The sequence below is a fragment of the Syngnathus leptorhynchus genome, chromosome 5 (genome assembly GCF_054491065.1).
Source record: "Syngnathus leptorhynchus isolate UIUO chromosome 5, UIUO_Slep, whole genome shotgun sequence".
Classification (NCBI taxonomy): domain Eukaryota; kingdom Metazoa; phylum Chordata; class Actinopteri; order Syngnathiformes; family Syngnathidae; genus Syngnathus; species Syngnathus leptorhynchus.
Genome location: NC_141199.1, coordinates 7541157 through 7563217, shown reverse-complemented (window position 1 = coordinate 7563217; position 22061 = coordinate 7541157). Strand labels below are relative to the sequence as shown.

The 22061-nt window shown below is 41.8% G+C and overlaps 1 protein-coding gene across 1 annotated transcript; it reads left to right on the top strand.

Annotated features, from left to right (window-relative positions):
* The first annotated feature begins 1887 nt into the window (after nucleotides 1-1887).
* Nucleotides 1888-18049, top strand: pcdh10a (protocadherin 10a). Its single transcript, XM_085911587.1, has 5 exons — nucleotides 1888-4434; nucleotides 5559-5617; nucleotides 6239-6345; nucleotides 16018-16401; nucleotides 17876-18049. Exons 1-5 carry the CDS (start codon nucleotides 1888-1890, stop codon nucleotides 17893-17895), a joined length of 3117 nt encoding a protein of 1038 aa, XP_085767713.1. The 3' UTR covers nucleotides 17896-18049.
* Nucleotides 18050-22061: the final 4012 nt, after the last annotated feature.

Here is a 22061-nt window from a genome sequence, read left to right as displayed (position 1 = left end):
GATCATGTAGGTCTGCGTTTAAGGCTGCAGCCCACCCTTGACCGTGAACTTGATGAATAAGTGGTTGAAAATGGATGGGGGGAAAAGCAGACACCAGGGGGCGTCGTTGGCCTCTAAAATAGCCTGTTACAGGCCAAGGGAGGGGGTGTGAGAGAGAGAGAGAGAGAGAGAGAGAGAGAGAGAGAGAGAGAGAGAGAGAGAGAGAGAGAGAGAGAGAGAGAGAGAGAGAGAGAGAGAGAGAGCGCCCACTTTAGTGTCAGTTCGATTCAGTCACACAGCTCTGGCTCAGACATGGGTGAAAATTTATCCAACGTCTGCTCTTTGTTTCTTGTGACTTGCGTGGCTAGTTGCAGAATCACTGTTTAATCCACTCCACAATGGGCACGTCGCTTTGCATTATGGTCGATATTGTTGGGCCCCGTCTATTACACTTGGATTTGGAGACTTATGCTAATTAATTTCAATTACACCCCTTTTCATCGTTTTTGTTATTGCTGTCTCAAAACTACGCACAAAAACTACGTCAAATATTCATGCGCCCCTCGGAACCCCCCCCCCTCCCCCATTTGCGTACTTAATATATTCATTGTCAATTAAATTAGCGCATGATGCAACTGCACATACAACCAAGGCCAGCATGTGAGAAGAGTTAATGATAAGAAATGGAAGATAGGGGAACTAATAGACTCCAAGCTATTAGCATCACGGTGGGACTAAAGCATAATGCTTCATTAAACTGAATTAAAGCAACCCATGTGTGATCGTACTAGATGGGAAACCCTTTTAGTGACAAATCCCCAACAACATGGAAAACGTACCCGTTGATCACGAGCTCTGAGTGCCGTCCTGACAATGGAAAAGAAGCACCATGTGGAGTTTAGTCGGTAGCTTCACCAGCAGTGGATGTTTCTGTGGTGTCCCTTAGCTGTGAGCATAATATATGACTCACGCTCTGTTTCAAATCACTGCGAAACATTCTAAAATAATTGCACCACTGGCTACTGGCAACATTACATCTTGATGCTAAATCGAATCATTTTGAATAATTCAGCCTTAACAGGTACCAAAAAGAGCATTCCCTCGACAGCAGCATGGGCTGGCTTTATTGGCTTAATTTCTATTATTGGACTTTCTTAATTTGCCGAATGTGTAGAACATTTACTTTGCCAAACCAAGGCTTGGCCTGGAGGAGATGAGGAGAAGACGAGCGCAACTGCACTTAACTGGTTTTGTTAAGAGGCTCCAGTGTGCGCGTTCGCTGGCGTCGCGCAGCCCCAATCAGGTGGCATTACGCGCGGTCTTTGAGCTCACCATTGGCTGGTGGGGAAAGAAGCAGTGCGCAAAACCAACCCGCTGCTCACACTCGCCTGACAGAAGCCGAGCTGAGAACATCATCCGCTTTCAGCGCACGGACACACTGATTACATTCACGCAGCGAGGTTGGGGGGGAAAGCGCTCTGGTGTTCGTCATAGTTTTCATGTAGAAATTGCATTTTCCCCTCTTTCTTTCTCTCTCGCCTCCTCCCCTCAACCAGCCAGTAATTTCCAGTTTCGTGGTGACTTTTTGAGAAGAAGGGCTCAGTGTGTTTCTGCGCGCAGGAAGTATTGGCTATGCATCAGCCAGACGCCAAAACTCAACCGCGCGTTGCGGAGTTGATTAAAACAGAGGCGCTCGGATCAGATGGCTGTGCTTCACACCGCTCAAACGACTAAATGTTATCCTACCCGACTCAAAGAAGAGGAATTTGTTATGCTTTTAATCTCACTGCGTTTTTGCAGGAAGATAATTTGGGAATGTGCGCTGCTTGTAAAAAGTAAGGAGTAACAGATTGTTTTTTTAAATTAACTTTTCCTTTCTTGAAGTGCACTTGGAGGGAGAAAGCAGAAATGATTCGATTGCTTTTTCTGGTCTCCATCCTGGATGGAGCGCTCTCTCAGCTCCGCTACTCAGTGGCAGAGGAACAGGAGCCCGGCACCGTGGTTGGAAATATCGCAGAGGATTTGGGGCTGGACATTACCAAACTTTCCGCTCGCCACTTTCGGACTGTGCCTAGTTCACGGACACCCTATCTGGAAATGAATTTAGAAAACGGCGCACTTGTGGTGAGAGAGAAAATTGACCGCGAAGAAATCTGCAAGCAGACCATCCCGTGCCTACTGCACCTGGAGGTGTTTTTGGACAACCCATTGGAACTCTTTCGCGTCGAGATTGAAGTGATGGATATCAACGACAATTCGCCCAGGTTTCCCGAGACGGACATTTCGGTGGAAATATCTGAGAGCGCCATCCCCGGGACGCGCTTCCCAGTGGAGAACGCCTTCGACCCGGACGTGGGCGCAAATGCTCTCAGCACATACGCCATCACCAATAATAACAATTTTTACCTGGACGTGCAGACTCAAAGTGACGGGAACAAGTTTGCCGAGCTTGTGCTGGAGAAGCCTCTGGACAGGGAGCATCAAGCCGTGCATCGCTACGTACTCACCGCGGTGGACGGAGGTAACCCTCAGCGCACCGGAACCGCGCTCCTAGTCGTTAAAGTTCTCGATTCGAACGACAACGCGCCCACTTTTGACCAATCCGTCTACTCTGTTAATTTGCGCGAAAATTCCCCCGTGGGCACCCAAGTAATTCAGCTCAACGCCACTGACGTCGACGAGGGGCAAAACGGGGAAATTATTTATTCATTCAGCAACCACAACACCCCCCGGATTAAAGACTTATTCAGCATTGACGCGAGAACAGGCAGAATAGAGGTGGCCGGTGAGGTGGACTATGAGGAGAGCAACACGCACCAGATTTACGTGCAGGCAAAAGATTTGGGAGCAAATGCTGTCCCTGCTCATTGCAAAGTGCTCGTGAAACTCGTGGACGTGAACGATAACACTCCTGAGATTGGCTTCAGCACCGTGACCGAGTCTGTGAGCGAGCAGGACGCCCCCGGCACCGTGATTGCACTTTTCAGCGTCTCGGATCGGGACTCGGGCGAGAACGGTTTAATGAGCTGCGAGATCCTGGGAGATGTCCCTTTCAAGCTCAAGTCGTCTTTTAAGAACTACTACACTATTGTGACGGACGGCCCGCTGGACCGTGAGACAACTGAGTCCTACACCATCACGGTGGTGGCAAAAGATAAGGGGCAGCCCGCTCTTGCCACCAGCAAGTCCATAAAAGTGCACGTCTCTGATGAGAATGACAACGCGCCCCGTTTTACGCAGGTGGTTTATGACGTGTATGTGACCGAGAATAATGTGCCCGGGGCTTTCATTCACGCTGTGAGCGCTTTAGACCCTGATATTGGACAGAACGCTCTTCTTACTTACTCCATATTGGAGTGTGACATACAGGGCATGTCTGTGGACACTTATGTTTCCATAAATCAGGACACCGGTTACCTTTACGCACTGCGCTCTTTCGATTATGAGCAGCTCAAAGAGTTCAGCTTCATGGTCCAGGCAAAGGACACAGGAACACCTGATCTCTTCTCGAATGCCACTGTGAACGTGATCATAGTGGACCAAAACGATAACGCCCCAACTGTCATAGCCCCCATTGGTAAAAATGGCACCGCTAAGGAGCCCCTGCCACGGTCTGCTGAGCCTGGCTACCTCGTGACACGCGTCGTGGCCATGGACGCGGACGACGGCGAGAACGCTCGGCTGTCCTACAGCATCTCGCGTGGCAACGAGATGGGCATGTTTCGCATGGACTGGAGGACGGGGGAGCTTAGGACCGCCCGCCGGATCTCTCACAAGCGGGACTCTCAGGGCCATTATGACCTGCTAATTGAAGTGAGGGACCACGGGCAGCCCCCCCTCTCGTCGTCAGCCAGCGTGAGTGTGATATTAGTGGACAGTGTGGTCGAAGGTCGCAGTGGAGATCGCGGCTCTGCCTCCAAGGCAAAGGAGACCTCTCTCGACCTGACGCTCATTCTCATCATAGCCCTCGGCTCGGTGTCCTTTATCTTCCTCTTGGCCATGATTGTCTTGGCCGTGCGTTGCCAAAAGGACAAGAAACTCAACCTGTACACCTGTCTATTGGCTGGTGACTGTTGCATGTGTTGCGGCTCCTGTTGCAGCAGGCACGCTCGAGGCCGCAAGCAGAAGAAGCTGAGTAAGTCCGACATCATGTTGGTTCAGAGTACCAATGTGACATCAGGTGTTGGGCCTGTGGGGCAGGTGCCCGTGGAAGAGTCAGGAGTTGGCAGTGTGGGAGGTGGATTTGGCTCCCATCATCACCAGAATCAGAACTCCTACTGCTACCAAGTGTGTCTGACACCAGAATCGGCCAAAACTGATCTGATGTTCCTGAAACCATGCAGCCCCTCACGAAGCACCGATACGGACCACACCAACCCGTGTGGCGCCTTAGTTACTGGTTACAGCGACCAACAACCAGACATCATATCCAACGGCAGTATTCTTTCCAGTGAGGTAAGAATCCATATTTTTCCTCCCATCAGCTGCATTACAATATTGAAATTTATTATATGAGCAGAAATCCATATGTTTCATGTTTTCTATTGAAATCACGTCAAAGCAAAGCCCTTCAAATGATGAAAATTGTATTGCCTGATTATTTTGCTCTGTGGCCTTTAATCACTGTCATACCTAATGGTGATTGGACATGTCAATTGTCAAATCTCCCGTGGCCTTTTAGTTTTTATTCACTCGTGTCAGCTAAAGCAGACAGAGCTCATGTGAGTTCCTGTCACTCTGACTCGATGTATCTTTATTTACACTGTATCAAAGTATATATTTTTTTAATTATTGCTTTGATTTGTTCTGGTTAAATTTGCATGAAAGTGCACTGACAGGCCCATAATGCATGTATACTGTGTATGCATATTCTAATTTCAAGGCCGTTTGAAATTAACGTGATAGAAATCATATTCAGTCAATTTCATTCACGGAAATTACACTACGAGGCAACTTCATTTATTGGAATTTTTGCATAAAAAAGAATCAAGTAATAAATACACTCACTATGTGGAGGACATAGATGGTTCTAATTATGTCCGCTTTTCTCCCAAGAATGATTCATATACTGCATATACTCAGACTGCCAAAATATATTGAGGCGGCAAACATTAGACGAAAAGAGATAAGTGAGTTGGTGGCCCCATTTTGTGCTCAGCCTGTGCGTTTTGCACCGGAGAGCTTTGAGGACTTGAAGCTTTTTTGTTGATTGCGGTGTGGCTGGAGTTTTGCCAGACAGCCAGTCACAGTCTTGCCTTAGCTGGGCTTTAAGTATTCTCTGCACGACCCAGCATGGCAGCAGCGTGAACAAAGGTTGTTCAGTCCCGGCGTAGGCTGGCTCAATCATTTACACATTCAATTGCCTCCTAACCCACTCTCCACTGCTCTCTTCTCACCCAATCATTAAGTGGATGCGTGCGTGCAAGTGGATGCATTCAACATTCGTACTGCCTATGCCACAGCATAAATAGTTTGTAACAAGCTACGCTAATATATGCAGTTGTGTTTCTCTAATGGATGTGTTCACCTATGTCTATTTTTAGTTGAAATGACATGCTTTGTTTTTATGGGTTTTGTAGAATAAACACCAACGTGCGGAACTCAGCTACCTGGTGGACAGACCGAGACGTGTTAACAGGTAGTGAAAAGGACTTAGTCTGTTTCTCTTCCACACAGATATACTAAGCATGTGCACCATCACGTACAAACCCCCCAACACACATGCACGCACACACATCCCGATTGTAACAATGTGCTGAGTAAGGCAAACCACCTAGCCATTCACTACCTAAGGACCGCTAACATCTAGTTGGCCAAAGGGAACCAGTGTCTATTCACAGATCTATAAAACTGAATATTACACCCATCAGTATCAGTCTTGTGGATTCTGCATCATTAATTGTGGCTCTGAGAGACTACATGGTTCCCAATGTGTCCGTAATGTAGCTCTTCAATTTGGCACCAGTCCCATAACTGGCAGAGCGGTGCCTATTAAAGCTCTAAGACTGGATTTCATTACATGCCATGTGTAACATCCAATTTAGAATCGTGATGGCCGCCGTGACGGTATTAATGCAGTTATGCGTTAGGGGTTCTGATTCTCTTCTCTCTCGCTCGCTCGCTCTCGGTTGCTTGCACTTGCCTGGCATTTCATTTAATCCCCCCTCCAGTATTGTAGCTTGACCTCCATCTCTACCCACGAATTAGTTTTGTTCTCCTGCACCTCTGTGAATAGCTGTATTATGCCTCTTTCCCCCAGTTCGGCATTTCAGGAAGCAGACATTGTGAGCTCCAAAGACAGTGGTCATGGTGATAGCGAACAAGGCGACAGTGACCATGATGCCACAAACCGGGGTCATTCTGCCGGTGAGTTTTTCTAAGCATCATCATACATGTCTTTCATTATAACCGGTTTGTCCATGGGACGTGGTAAATTGAGAAGACAGTGAACCTTTATAGTTTTTAGAAAGACTGGGATGGCCATGCGACGTTAGCTGGCTTCCATGACATGAACCGAAATAGGAATTAATTGCATTCAGGTGAAAAGACTTTTGAGCAAAACTTTTCTTTGCTTTCCTTATTCCTCTCATCTTCTCACTGCTATTCCGCTGAGTAGCACTGAAGCGACAGCAACTCACATGGAGGAAGTGTGAGGCCTGCAGTTCTTTTGTGGCACTAATCAATAAATTCACTCAAGTGAAAGAGAAAGGCACTGAAGCTTAAGTGACATAATGAGATGCATTTCAATCAGCTGTATGAATTGTTGCATTTCTCATTTTTATACGTGTCAGCCAATCGACAGTGTAAGAGATAGGGTTACAGTCTATATCTGTCCCTCAGTATTCTAAAGTACTGAATTGTAAAAAAAAAAAAAATGAGGGGGGGTGTCATGTTTGATAATAGTTTTTTGGGGGTGGATAATTTACGAATGCATTATAATCCGATTTCAATCTCACATGCTGCTGTATATTTTGTGGTGCACACCACTCAGAACCATATGACACACAAGCAGGTCCGAGTGTAACACCTATTAAGAATGTGCGTGTGTGTGTGTGTGTGTGTGTGTGTGTGTGTGTGTGTGTGTGTGTGTGTGTGTGTGTGTGTGTGTGAAGGGGGGGGGGGGGGGGCGGGGGCGTATTCAAGGGCAACTCAACAGTATCTTGGAAGGAGACCAGCATCTTTCCAGCAAAGTGTGATACTGTCTTATTTTTTTTTTCTTAAACGTATGTCCACAGCAGGACCTCATCTGTGACCTTCTAGGTTCATAGCTTAAATTCTTATAGAGCTCCTACTGTTGCACCTTCTTCAGGGCCAACAATGGACCTGTATTATCCGTATGTGGAATAATATTCAATATGTGTGGCGTGAAAATTTATCAATGAATGGAAAACAAATGTTTGTCAAATCAATCCTCTCATTTTTTTTTTTTTTTTACTAAGGATTGTTGAAAACGTAAGTTTTCAGGCTCTGAAAAGTAATAATTCTCTGATTTCTCTAGCCCTTGAAAGTAGACTGATTTAACTGTTCAAAATAAGACATTTACAAACATCCACTTTTACTTTGGAAAACAATTTACATAAATAATGTTTGTAATGTTTGTCACTCATGCCAAAAATAATTGGTTAATAAGCAGTAATTGGCAAAGCAAATAATATATACACTTTAACACAAACAAAATTGAATTCAGTTATTCAATTAATCGATCAAATAATCGATTAAATAATCGATTCTAAAAATACTTGATAGTGATACCCTTTTTATAATAGCTTGGGATATGAATAATAATTGTATCCCAAAAGGTACACAACTGTACCTCTTAATATGATACTAAGAAGCAGCTGTATTTTTTTTTAAATACTCACGCTGGCTATTATTTAAAAAATAAACCTTGCTATGCAGTTTATTTGCAGCTGTACCCTTTTCTCTTTGGTTTCCAGTGTTGAAGAGTCCTTTTTTTGTAAATAGTTTACCATAGCAGTCATCGTGTTTATGCAAACATCCAATCACATTTATACCTGTTTATTGATCCAAGTGGAGTCAGACAAAAAGAGGAGCTATCGAAAATCACATTTCATATTGAATTGCCCTTTTCCTTTGAGGATTCGCTCCACACAGCTCATATAAGGTCCCCGTCTAGACCTGAGTCTGCCAAATATCGTATCAGTGCTGGGAATATAAACTAGACTTCTTTGGATGTGTGGTGTAGGACCGTGAACGGTACTCATCAGCCTCTGTGGCGTTTGACATTATTTACCACCTGAGGCAAAACAGAGAGACATCTACATGCAACTGATAGCATAGCTCTCTGCTCGTGCTTTTCAAGCACTTAAGGAAGGTCACACTGTGTAAATCAGACAGGCGGCGGTTGCGATTTAAATATCTAACTCTTTATCTAACTGTCAGCAATTCTACTCAACAGAGCAGAAGAAAGAACTTTAGAAAAAGGGTGAGAGAGCATAGACAATCTTTTAAGACATCTTAGTCTTGGTACGATGCTCATAGGGAAGATGGTTTTACCATTTATTTGGCGTGGATGTTACATGTTAAGTAAGAGAGAGCCAAACTTAAAATAACTAATCACAAGTACACTCAGCTCCGGTTTGGCACTGCTTTGAGAACATAATGTACGGTGTTTGTATTTTATAATTTGCATCAACACTTTTTCCCTTGTGTTTGATTTTTAAGTGAACGGATGACCACTCTATGGAAGGTGGTAGAACATCAGTGGTATTTTTTAATATGGAGGCATACAACATTTCAAAGTCTGTTTGTTTGTGGACAAATATGCCAATGTAGTAAAATAAAGTTTTTATTTTGGGCATTTCATTCATTAGTTTTTTTATGTTTCTCATACATTAGTTATAGTTGTATGGTGTCGTATTGTTGTTGTTTTTTTTTTCATTAATACTGTAGTACACATTTAAATTTCCTCTGTCAAAAAAGTAGTCAGTTTGGATTTCAGACAGACATTGGCTGTAAAACAAGCCCAAGAAAAAGTTGCCATTATTTGAGGGAGCGTCATTCTGTAATAATTTTGTCATAAACATGTGTAAAGTCTATCTAACTGAAAATTGAAACAAATTGAACCAAAATGGTAAGAACATAAATTAGGAATTGTTAAGTTGTGCAACTATCATTGTAGTTGTGTTTCTATGTAGAGATAATAATATATGGCGCAGAATGTAATCTGATTTGATGTGAGCTTTTGTGGTCTCTTAACTGATATGTCAGTATGAGCAGAAGTATTAGGGAAATATATTTACTTTGTCGTCATAGCATATTTGGCACTCTGCCCAGTGTATGCAGTAGACCTTCGCTATTCCCCGGGATAAAGATCGAACTGACCGCAAATGATTAATGTTCCTCTAAAAGTGATTATAGTTGCCTATATTTATAGTTCAAATCATGAATATACCACAAGCTGTTCTGCCAAAACATTTAAATATCATTAATAACATTTTCAAAAATTACTGTACAGCTAAGCACGCACATGTCAACAATTTTGTTGTTGATGATGATATTATAGTGATGAATTATTGGAGTGGTGCAACACAGCAAAGCGCAGCAGTCATATCAAAGGTGCCAGCGCTCCCGGGGCAACCTTTAGATATCAATACAGCAGCCCATAAGTATGCTGCTTTGTAGCCTGTTGGGCTGATGGAGCAGTTAGCACTTTAACGTTTACTGACCCAAAAGTGCTGTGTCCACACTGGAACAACGTGAAATGGCAGCTGTCCATAGATTTAGAGATGTTTTGCTGAGCTTTTCTTACGGATTCCACCGATGGCCTTGTTTAGTGTGTATCAAACAGGCAAGCCCCCTGCATTGTGACTTTGCGTTAAAAAATAATTTGCGATTAGTGCTGAACCACAAATATGTTGTGCTCCACTGCAGATTGCTTCTTGACCTCTTATGGATCTTTCCATCTAAAGTGCTGGATGTGTCTTTTTTAATTAGTAAACATCAGTTCCGTACACAATTATGTCTCCTGGTTCACTGTGGGCAGTGTGTGATGGTCAACATGCATTTGTGCTGAGTGCATATTTCCTCAAAGAGAAGGCACTGAATAACCCTGAGCTAAAACCAGCATAGACCTCACATCAGTTTTGTGTATTTCTCCAGAATTTGTCTGCTTAAGCAAATTTACCAGTGTGTACACATCCAAAGAACTATGTGACGCATGTGTGCGGCAAAGTCTCATCCTTCATTCTGTTTCCCCCACACGTTGGATCTCCGCAACACTTGGCTGAGCAGTAATTCATTTCTGAAGCCTTTGCATAGCAATTATCAAAGGGGGTTTAGAGGCAGGTTGTCCTCACAGGACCGCACATCACAATGTCCCTTTTGGTATGCCTCTGAATATTTAAAATGAAGTGAAAACTATCTGCAGTTGGCAAATTGTCACCCACACCTGCACTTGCTAACCACACGAGCCACCCGTTTGACACTTTAGAAAATAAGGCTCCCGATGTTCTTCTAAATCAAAGGGATTGTACCTGTGAGGTTATCTCCAGATGCTTTTAAAAGTGTGCAAATAGCTTTCCTGAAAGCAGTGTGTCTGCAGTGAAACACTGCTGTGTCAGGATCGGCAGCACAAGTGATTGACTGCCACACCCTTATCCTGCTCACACCTTCATTCAGGTTGTTTTATTCAAATACGGCACTGTCTTCTCGCTGCATTATTTCCCTTGTCTCACCCTAATAGGAAATTGAGTGAAGGAGCAAAAAAAAAAAAAAAAGGCATCTCACATACAAATGCTGAGACGGTAGGGAGAACAAAAATTATCGTCATGATGACATTTTCGTGAGAACGAACGCCATGACAAATGAGGCAATTAAATCACAGTGGCAAGAGTGTATGAGATTGATGATTATGAATTAGTAGCTGGCATCATGTTTCCTTGTCAGTGATCTGTCAAAGGCATTTAGCGAGCTGGGTTTAGCAACCACCTTTTCTCACATCCAAGACAGTAACTCACATAGGGAATATAGGGCAAAATATTATGATGTAATAGTATATACAGTAGTATTATTATATAATGGTATTTTTTGCACAATATTTAACGGCGTAGGCTTTAGCTAACCCCGACTCTACTAAGGTCAGGCTAAAAAAAATGGATGCATTGTCATTAAAAAAATAGTCAATTAAAAAGCTCATTTGTATTTTGCAACAACTGGAGGTGTGACAGTTGTGAATGTTGTATCGGTTTCATTAAAAGTATCCAGCACATCTTGTTGCATCCAAACAACATACAAAGCAGAGATCAATAACCAGTAGTCACCCAGAGCCTGTACAGTAAGGTGGGATATTAATCAACCAGGCAGCATATGGGCAAGCAGCCATCTCGGCTCTCCATCAAAACATTTAGTAGCTGCCTCTGTGAGACTCCCAACAATTTCTCTCTCTGTCATTGCTGGGTAGAGTGGCAGCCATCTTGCGCTGTTTCTGCCCCGGGAGGTCTCTGGTTTACTCATCACTGGGCAGCTCATGCCACAAAGCTTTGCTACTCCCCTGCCGTCTTGAGCTGCTGTCCAAATATTGCCATGTCTGTATTCTCTCTGGAACAAAGAAGAAAGTATAAAATTATATATATATAGTCTTGCTAGAAGACAACATCAACCAGCAGTAGAGATTTTTTTTTTGTGGAAAAAGTGACACCAAAGAAGAGAGCTTGAGAGAGAAAGTCGGACAGGGATGAGCGGAAGGGGGGGGGGGGGTGAGTTTGTCTAATCTGGGTACCCACACAGCACATTCAAACATGTGGCTCATTTTTTTTTCCCTCAGGATTTGTTTTCCCTCATTTCCTTCAGCTCCCACTTGCTGATTGTATGTCAGGCAGTACAATTAGTCAAATCACTCCAACATGGGATTTCTGAAATGCGCAGCGATGTAATGAAAAACAAAATAGTCGGGGGGAAATGTGCTGATGGCTTATTAGAAAGTAGATTGTCTTTGCATTGTGTAGCATTGTTTACCTCATGTGCATGTGCTCAACTTTGCATGCGTGTGTGAGTGCGTGTGTTTGTGTGTGTGTCTTTGCCTGCCGGATGAGGTCATGATGAGGGAGAGCGCTTTTGGCAGGGACTGTCATTGCCACTCACTGTTTTGGTTGTTGTTTGCTTCCTGCCCGAGGAAGTGAAGGTGCTTCATGAGTATCAACAGCCACTGGGTGTCATGCGCACATGGCCTGTCTGCCTCTCTGCTTCCAAACATTTACATAACTTGGCATAAGAGTACTTTTAAGGCCATGTGTTTGCAAACATATGTGTTGATGTCCCTGTTGGTTAAGAGCAAGCTGGCAGACAACGGCCCCTCTCAGGTTGCAGAGTCTTTGTACACTATGTTTACTCTTTTTCTCCAGAATACCATACCTCATTGGTGGTTTTGATTCGATTAAAACCGATATATTTTGAGATGTATGTGCATTGTTACTGTCAAGCACTTATCTGCCCACAGAAGATTAGGATGCTTGAGTTCAGCACACGCAAATGTCAACAAATCATTGAAAGGCTAAAGGCCAGGGGTTGCCTCTGCATAGATGTTTTGCAGTAGGATTAACAAATAATAATGATAATAAAAATAATTAATTGGGTCATATTGAAGTGATGAAAATCGTGTCCCTGTTCATTTTCATCCCCAGTCATTTTTCTAATTGGGATTAAAAGGTCAACCATACATATTAATATAAAACAGTTCCATTTAAATATTTTGAAGCAAATAATTGAATAACAGCAAACCAATCAAAGTGTATTTACTTGTATATAAGCTCTCCACTTCTGTAAGTATTTAAGCACACTTCCTGTTCCATCTGCAGTGTCCCCCTGTCTGTTTTTGGCCATTGCGCTCTCCATCTGTGTTTTCTGCACTCTTTTTCTCTGTTCCTTATGGCTCCTGCAGCTTTGCTGCCCTGGAAATCTGTGACTCCCGCTTTTGTTTGGCCCGCGCTGTTGATTGTCTGGGAGCCTTGTGTCTCATCTGACTTCATGGTCACTGCGGTCGCATGGCCTGCCTTGCTCCCATGTGTCCTGAATTACAGTAGCAGCATTATTACAAACACACAGTGCTCACTCAGCTTTGACCAGATGATAATGATCATAGATGACATTTATCTTTGGAATTAGAGGCAGATGATGGTGGCAAGATGAGTACATTTCATTTTCAATTAAAACCATGTCAAATTTAAATTTAATCTTTGTCATGTGAAAATAATGAGAACATAAAACATTGTTGTTTTATTCGTTAATTGTTTATTTTAAACTCCTTTTCCTGTCCATGGTGGGATGAAGCTTATCAAAGCTGACATTTGAACAAGATCACAGTGCCGTCCGGATATGAGTCCAACATTCATGTTAACCAAATGCATATCATAGTGAGCGATAAGCAAGACTGACTGTCAGAAAATACAAGGAAGAACAGTCGTAAGAAAAGATAGAATAAAAGAAGCTTCGGTTCACTTACAGTAGGCCTATGTGTTAAGTGCAAGTGGTGTCAGAAAGGTTCCAGGGCTGGTGTCTTAAAATATATTTTTCAAACTCAGAGATGTACTTTACAAGTGGACATTTTAATCAGAATCTTACCAAACAAATGGGCATATAACACTTCTCCCAGACATAATGTATTGGTACAACTGCACACCTCACACTGTGATATTTTTACTATAGAGAAAGAAAATAACATTACAAATAAAGCAAAGAAATAATTATACTCAAGTCAGGCGAGCTTAGCGAGTGGCAATGCAAGATGGCCGCCAGTGGTTTCGCTTCTCGCTTTGGCAAGTTAGCAGAATTGTTTGTCAATACATACATAAGTACAGGCAGAAGTTTCTTCCAGGAATGCGTGAAGGCTTGGCAGAGATTGCTGTGAAGGGTTTTTTTTTTTCCTTTGAAGGGAAATTACTTGGAAGGGGAAGAAAATGTTTGGATTTGAACTATATCTATTTTGACATCATCCTCTGACATCTGGACATTTTCATCCATTCATCTATTCATATAATGCACTTGGAACCTCTTTCCTTGTCATTTTGACTGTTGTGAATGACACGGAAACTCATGAGACAAACGCTCAATAGAAATGATTTCTTCTCTATTTCTTAAGGCTTTCAGCCCTGAAAAATCATTCTTAACATGACGGAAAAATGAGTCAAGATAGTTATATAGACATCCGACATTTGTGTCTTTGCTAACTTTGATCGGAAATTCCTCAGATTCAGCCCCATTATCAATGTGTTCACCCATCTTTAGTCAAACTTTAGCTAATTATCATTCAGAAGAAATGACTGGCCTGTGTCTTTTGTATTTTTTTAAGGTGAATCATACTATAGTTTATTTATCTCTGATTCTAGATAGCACAATAACTGAAAGAATACATTTGAAATGGAAAGAATAAAATAATGGAGCATTAACTAAAAAGTTATCAAGTTATAGTCAGACAAAAACAAACAAAATCATTTTTACGGCAAATCGCACATGGCAATGGGCAGACAAATAGTGACAGAGGATTGGGCTCAAGCACAACACTATTCTGGAATGCTCCAACTTCTATAACGCAATAATAATAATACAGCGGTTTCCCCACATGTTCTTATTTATTTCTCGCAGTGTGACCTGTTTAAGGGAGATCAAATAGTTGTTTTAGGTGCACAGCAGAGAAGAGATTTATTATCCTGTCAAAGTAAACATGAGTGAAATAGAACATTTGACGAGGTGCATTTATGACATGTCCCACTTTCTTTGCGCTTTCTTCGTTCATAGTGGATAAATATAATTCTCGGTACTATGGACAGATATTTTGAGAGTCAGTTTTATCTGCAAGCAAGAGAAAAGTTAAATAGGAAAACAAAAACAGGGAAAGTTAGAAATTTAGTGTACACTGAAAATATGTGTTCCCATCTGTATGTTTTGATTACTCTGCATGAGTTTGTTTAAGTTATTATGAAAACATTTTATATGCATGCAGTCACTGGTCAAAGTATTAGGTACAATTGCTCGGCGGGTAACAATAGTATCTACTCGATGTCAGCAGTCACATTGTTCACAAGGGTGCATTTCTGCAACTGCAGGCTCTTTGATAGCAAGCCATTTTGGTCTCGGGGGTCGGAGAGTGGAGGGGTCGCAAATTGTCCCTTTTTCTGATTCTCATTCTATCGCTTTGCTTTCCTTCTCCCTGATGTAAGCCCTCAACCTCCCGTCTCATTCTTTGATCACACCATTCCGTTGCTTTCTCATTTTAGCAGCTACAGGGGAAACACCAACCAATCTGCAAAGGAGAAAATTGGCTGCAGGGTGTAATTATTATGATGACTCTGTTCATGTTTCTTTTTGTCTCTTTTTTCTACCCATTTATAATCTCGCTCATACACTTATCCTACCACCCTCCTCTCTTTATTCTCTCTAAGAGAGTGTAATTAACATAACGTGGATCCCTTTCATGTCCCCTCTTCTATTATATCATTCCCCATGTTAATATCATTTTTTAAGAGGAGCTATTTTGTTTTTGGCTGTAACTTTATGTCAATTACAGACTGTCTCGTGGTATAGGCATGACTGACACGTGTAATTTGTCCATCAAGTGAATACTTGGTTGCTCTTCATGTCACATTTCTTGGGGATAATTGTAGTTTTTGTTTATGTGTGGTGGTGTTTTAAGATGACGGTACTTGGGGAGATGCTTTTTAAAATGCTGCTTCACTTTGATTGCACATTTCAGACAGAATGAATGAGGTTTAGAGGAAAACAAACTATTTGTTTAATCCGTGTTGGCTTTGTCTCTTTGATGAGTAGTTTTCACACATTTTTTTTGTTCTCGTTAGATGAATGATTCATAATCTGTGTCTCCTCCCCACCCCAGATCTTTTCTCCCCATCTTGCTTGTCCTCTTCCACAAATTTGCCGCTTCTCTCTCTCTCTCATCTATTTTGAAAAATTTTTTTTCCTTACCTGCTGTAACTATTATTTGGCATCCTCTATTACTGCCTTTTTCTACTTCATTCCCATTGTGCTTACAATCTCCTCTTTGTATTTTCACTGACCTGACTGCAGGTGCTGATCTGTTCTCCAACTGCACAGAAGAGTGCAAAGCCCTGGGCCACTCCGACCGCTGCTGGATGCCATCTTTCGTCCCATCCGATGGACGCCAGGGGCCAGACTATCGCAGCAACCTCCATGTCCCCGGAATGGATGCCACACTGCCAGACACTGAGGTACCCTCCTCTGTCAACCTCTCCGACCAAGTCGCCTTGACATCGTCCACCGCTTCGTCCAGCAATAAGTCATTCTTCACCTTTGGCAAGGATGGTCAAAGGTCACAGTCACACAACAGCCTTCACCATCACCTCCATCCGCAACAGCCGCAGTACAGCTCCAGCACGCTAGAGAGGAAAGAGTATGATAGGGGGACCCTCCCGTACAAATCCACTTTTTTCTGTGAGTATCAGTATGAAAAATCCTTAGGACCCTTTGACTTTGGTCTGGTTCAGCACAGATACTAAAGGAGGGCGTGCTGAATATGCCATTTTTTCCAGATCTCGACAATAAACTTGAATTCTCCTGTTTTTAAGGAGCCTAAAAGTGCAAGTTTAGTGTGTTATAAATATAATGTTCTCTTGTAATTAATATTTTTTTTTTGTCAAATGTCAAATGCAATCAATTAATGCTTACCCTCCTTTTCCCCAAAATTCACGACATAGACTTCCCCACTAATTTAAATGTTGTCTGTAATTATGTGACATAAAAGATACTAATAAAAAAAGAAAAAGAAAAATTGGACTTGTGATTCTGCTCTGGCCCGTTTGTCTCACTCCCACCCTCTATAATATTACCTGTAAAATCCTTTGCCAATTTATTCTTTAATACTATCTGATGGTCATATGAATCAAGGTCATCTACATCAAGCTCATCCCATGTTTTTATGTTACATCGTCTCACACGTTTGTCTGAGCACTGTCTTTGTTTAAAACTTGGATGAATCCACTCTTGACACGAGACTCGAAATGCACAAGGAAATAATCATCATTCCACTTTATTATGGAAAAGAGTGTGTCCCTTGTGTAGGAAGCAAAGCTGACAAACAACACACAAAAACATTCAGTAAGGAAAGTTGAGCTGCATCATACTGATAAGAGTTGGAACATGAAAGAGAATTTCCAGCTCCAAAGAGTTCTACAGCATTCATTAGGAGACGATAACAAATCATTTCCGAGCTCCCACATAGCATGAATAATCTATTAGCTCTAAGAGTAGAGAATGGATTCGATATACACACTCAGTAGAGAGGTCATTTCCAATCAAGTCACTAGCATGCACACCACCATCCGCCATGAAACTGCATGCTGACTGGGGGCTGTCTCTCAGGTAAAGGATTGTTTTTGACCTAGTAAACTGTGCCAAACAATGTCTCTCCTGTAAAACAATTACCAGTGCTTATTGCGATTAAGCCTTTAGGTAGCCTGCTCTAACTACAGCAGGTTGCTCATCTCTTCTGCCTCACTGAGTAATGATAAATGCGCAAGATATTTCATACACTTTGGATTTGTGATTTTGGAAGGGGTCTAAAATTATATCCAAATATTGCTGCTATGCTAAAATTACATCCATTTTGGTTGTGGTGATACTGATATTTTTTATTAGTAAATAACAGGTAATACATTTATTATGGTTACAAAAACAATTTTTGCAGTCTATATATTTTTTTTACACAATACAGGCAGAGACGTTTAAATATTTATCTTCACCGTTGTTTAGTATTAAGCACTGTGGGGTAGCTCTAATGGTGTATAAATAACTTCACAGAATGTCCTTTGTGGCATGTATCCTTCAATCAGCTGTATTTGGAGCCGTTACTAAAAAGCCACATGGGAAATAGTGTCATTTGTCTTAATGACTCTTCTCTGTCTTACAGCCCGCAAGAGGATTTGCTAGCTCATTCCATGTGGACCTGTCAGAGACAGCGTGAAGTTCAGTAACATACCACCAACACTGATGATAGAGACCTCAAACTGACTAAATAAACAGAAAGCTGGACAACAACAACGACTCTGGATGAATACCATTTTCTTTCAAGTGGCAAACTACAACAAAGCCTGGGCTTTGATTCCCAAAAGAGGCAAGGAGTATTCAATTCTGAGTAGCTGTCAACCTTTCAGTATTTGACTAGCATTCCAAGGCCTTATTTCTCTCAGCCGGACTGAGATCTGGGCTTGAAACTTTCTTGACGTGAAGATTTCAAAGTTATCAGTAAAGAGAAGTGGTGAAACAGGACTACGACAGACCATGAAGGACCTGCTCACTCCCAGATGTGGTTTTGACTCCGAAGAGTTGTGTGTGCCTGTTTACATACATGAAGCGTAATCAACTTGGACCAACGTCACGTGGAGCCCTTTAGCTATTTCTATGGTCACCAGTGAGCCAACTGTACAAAGACTGTGGGTATAAATAATGAGTGAAGGCCAGCAGGTGCTATTCAGGTATTGATGGCACAGAAAAAAAAAAAAAGGACACAGAGAACTGACTACAATTTTAGTGTTTCTGTTTTTTGACCGACTGTCTTTATATAACGTTTTCAGTTCGGTTCTTTCTGTGTGGTTCACGTGTGAAGAAATATAGATGCAAATATATTACAACATATAGATGCATACAGCAACGTAGAGGTTCAGTCTTTTTCTGAATGACTTTCTACTACAGAAATGGAGCTGAAAGGTCATGTATTATGAGAATGTTTGAACTTCTGAACTAGTGATGATCAATGGAAGTGAAGTGATGAATTACCAGGATGTGATTCTTTTAATGCCCTTGGCCTATACATAAACAATCAGACACATCCGGTGGTTTTTATCATGTGTGAAAAGTGTTTACTGTGCTCTTTTAAAAAGCGTTTAAATTAATATAAATCTATACATATACAACTATATATATTAACAACTATATAAAAACAAAAATATTTGTTTTCCTGAAAACTGTGTAACCATTGGTTTGTACACTTCATTCAATCAAGAATTTCAAGTGCGAGTCGTTCTGACTGGAAATGAGGAATGCTTTTACAAAAAAAAAAAGCAAACCCCGTTCAGGTCAACAAAGGATTGGTTGACTTTTTTATTTGATTGTTATATTCACCATGTTACCGAGATCTTGGTCGCCTGTGTATTTTTATCTCAGTATATGCTCATGTACAGGAAGGGAGGGGGGGGGCTATTACTACTGAGCTATATTTCAAAGATTTTACAATCATATGCTTACAATTACACACACACACACACACACACGTGCACACATGCACACACACACACACACACACACACACACACACACACAGGTCAAGTAATAAATAAACTGTGTCATTGAAATCTTCTAATCTGTGTTTTGTCGGGAATAATTTGCCAGAAGTCCACTGGGAAACCTGCTCTTTTCTCAGTCTTATCACAGAACACCTTTCGCTGTTATTTTTAGTGCTTGAATTTTCATAAGACACTGAGTTATGCCTGACGAATCTTGTGGACTTTAAAGATGTAATCACTGTGGTTTTGCTCTACTTTCCTATGACCTAAAAAAAAGGTTATGGTGCCCGTCACTCTCCGCTGACGCCCATCTTCCAGAAATCACTGGAGACAACTCTTCCACTCTCACATTCCAATCCCATCATCCCTTCACTTCAATGTGATTCTTACATGGCTTGGCAGATGTTCACAAGAGGAGAAAGAACTCTTGAATTCGAGGTCATCGGAAGGGGTGGAGGCTTCTGTCAATTGGCTGGCTGCAAACAGAGATGATCTGTTTGTGTCCATCACAAGATTTCCTTCTTTTAGAAACAGTGATGCATGTGACTGCCGCATGTGACTGATCCGGTGGTTTCCTGCATGAATGAATGGCCTTTGGGTTTTGGATTAGCATCTCATCCAGAAACATTCCGTCAAACGCTAATGCTTGAGACTGAAGACTAGAAATAGATGGGCTCCAAATATATGTATATAAATGTGGTAATTAATCAACATGTATTGCTTTTTATTGAGCAGTCCTACTACATGTGCTGTATTAATTGCTATGTTGTGACTTTGGTATTGAGATAAATCTCTGCATTATGTTACTAGGAAACTATCATCAGTTTTGAATCTTGATCTGGGATTAATGATTTTCTTATAAATTCAGAGAAAAAAAACTGATTCCCTTTTGACATGTCCATTGGGAACAATTAAATGTTATTTACAGAGATACCAAGCGCCATGCACACCTTTTATCAAGAAGCACCTGGCCTGTATGGGCCAAATGAGACTTTTAACAAAAATGCTCCACTGAACTAAAAGCTGACCTTGTCATAAAATAAAATGTTAAGATGTTCTCAGACACTTGGTCATTTGAATTAGTCGTGAACAGTAAGAACACTGTTACATTTTTTTTTCATGATTTTACAAGACAAGCTAGAATTATAGGCATGACACAGAGTCAAGAATACGTCTAAGAATGAACAAGTCTTTTGATAAAAGCAAAGCAAAAAGAAGAACATTGAACACAAGCTCGGCTAAAAGCATTGGTTAATATGACCAGACAAAGGTTCAAAACATAAGACGAACCATCCGTCCATTCTCAACACCACTTTTCCTGTTGAGGATTGTCGGGGTTGCTGGAGCCTATTCCAGCTGAGACCCGGTGAAAGGCAACACGCTGAACTGGTTGCCAGCTAGTCGTAGGGCACATAGAGCGACAACCAGTCACACCCACATGCACACCATTTCTGAGTGGGAATGGATCCCACACTGCTCACTCACAAGCCAGGCAAGCATACCCCTAAATTATCTGCGACCGTACGAGGGTAAGCATAAGGAAAAATGCCAACTAATGAGACAAAGCAAGGTAACGAACTGGAGAAGAACAGATGGGGGGCCAAGAGTATTAGAAGAAGGGGAAAGTAAAGTTGATGGGCTAAGAAAGATAATTACACAAGGGGAAGGAGATAAGTGAAGGAAAACACTATTACCAAAATGAAACAAAATGAAAGCACAAACTTAACAGGAGTCTTTACCGCCTTATGGTTTCACGAATGAAATTATATAATGTAAGTTTACTATCCAGAAGGCTGCATTGATTCTTACAGTAATTAGCTTTAGACGCTTCAGTTGGCCATATGACTAATGAGGGTCATATTGAATGTGACATTATGCTACGTCACTTTTCCTAAGTGAGAATGCTTGAATGCTTTTTTAGCTGCATATTCTTCCAAAGGAGTTTGTGGTTTCGAACCAAAAATAATTAATTACGTTTTGTGGTTTTATGGCTGTACTAATTGCACGATGCAATATTTGACCTTCTGATAGGGGTAACATAAAAACTCCAAAATATTATCAAAAAAACTCTTCTGTTCTTGCATTTTAGGTCCCAATACATTTCTACACAGAGTTCATTTGAATAAAATTCCCGATTTTTTTTTGGTAAGAATAAAAGTTCAATATACTGGCACAACCATAAAAAGAAAGAACAAGATGAGCATCCTGTTTAGGCAAATACAGATGACCTTAAAAAGAAGATGGACATCTAATCAATGACCCAAAGTTGGCTTGATCTTAAGGCGCCTCCATAGCAGACAAAGTCATTGCAACTGAATCATTGTGTCTGGCTCACTTCTTTTCACTATACAAGGTTGAGTGAGGTGACCTAGCTGTCAGTCTGAGCCTCCGAGCCTTTCCCTCATATTCATCCCTGGCAGACGCACTTCATTACTCTGGCTAAATAGACTTTCAAGAGACCCCATCAGCCCTATCACCTTTCAACACAGACACCTCATCAGACATACGCACTCTGCCATACGCACACACAAGCGTAACATGACACGCCCACGCAGGCACACATGTTCCACTCCCCCCCTCTTCTGCCGCCTTATCTCTTTACAGGCCCATCAGTCAACACGCATGCACAGCCTTTCACAGACACATTGCTGGTCCACATCAACTCGCCACCTCGTCGGACACCGGCAGACAGCTATTACAGTGTGTGCTCAAATGCACCTTCATCCTCTCCTACTCTGTCGGCCTGCAACAACAACAATTGACCTGAGACATGCAGTCATTTTCCTCCACTTTAAGACATGGACATCCTTACGA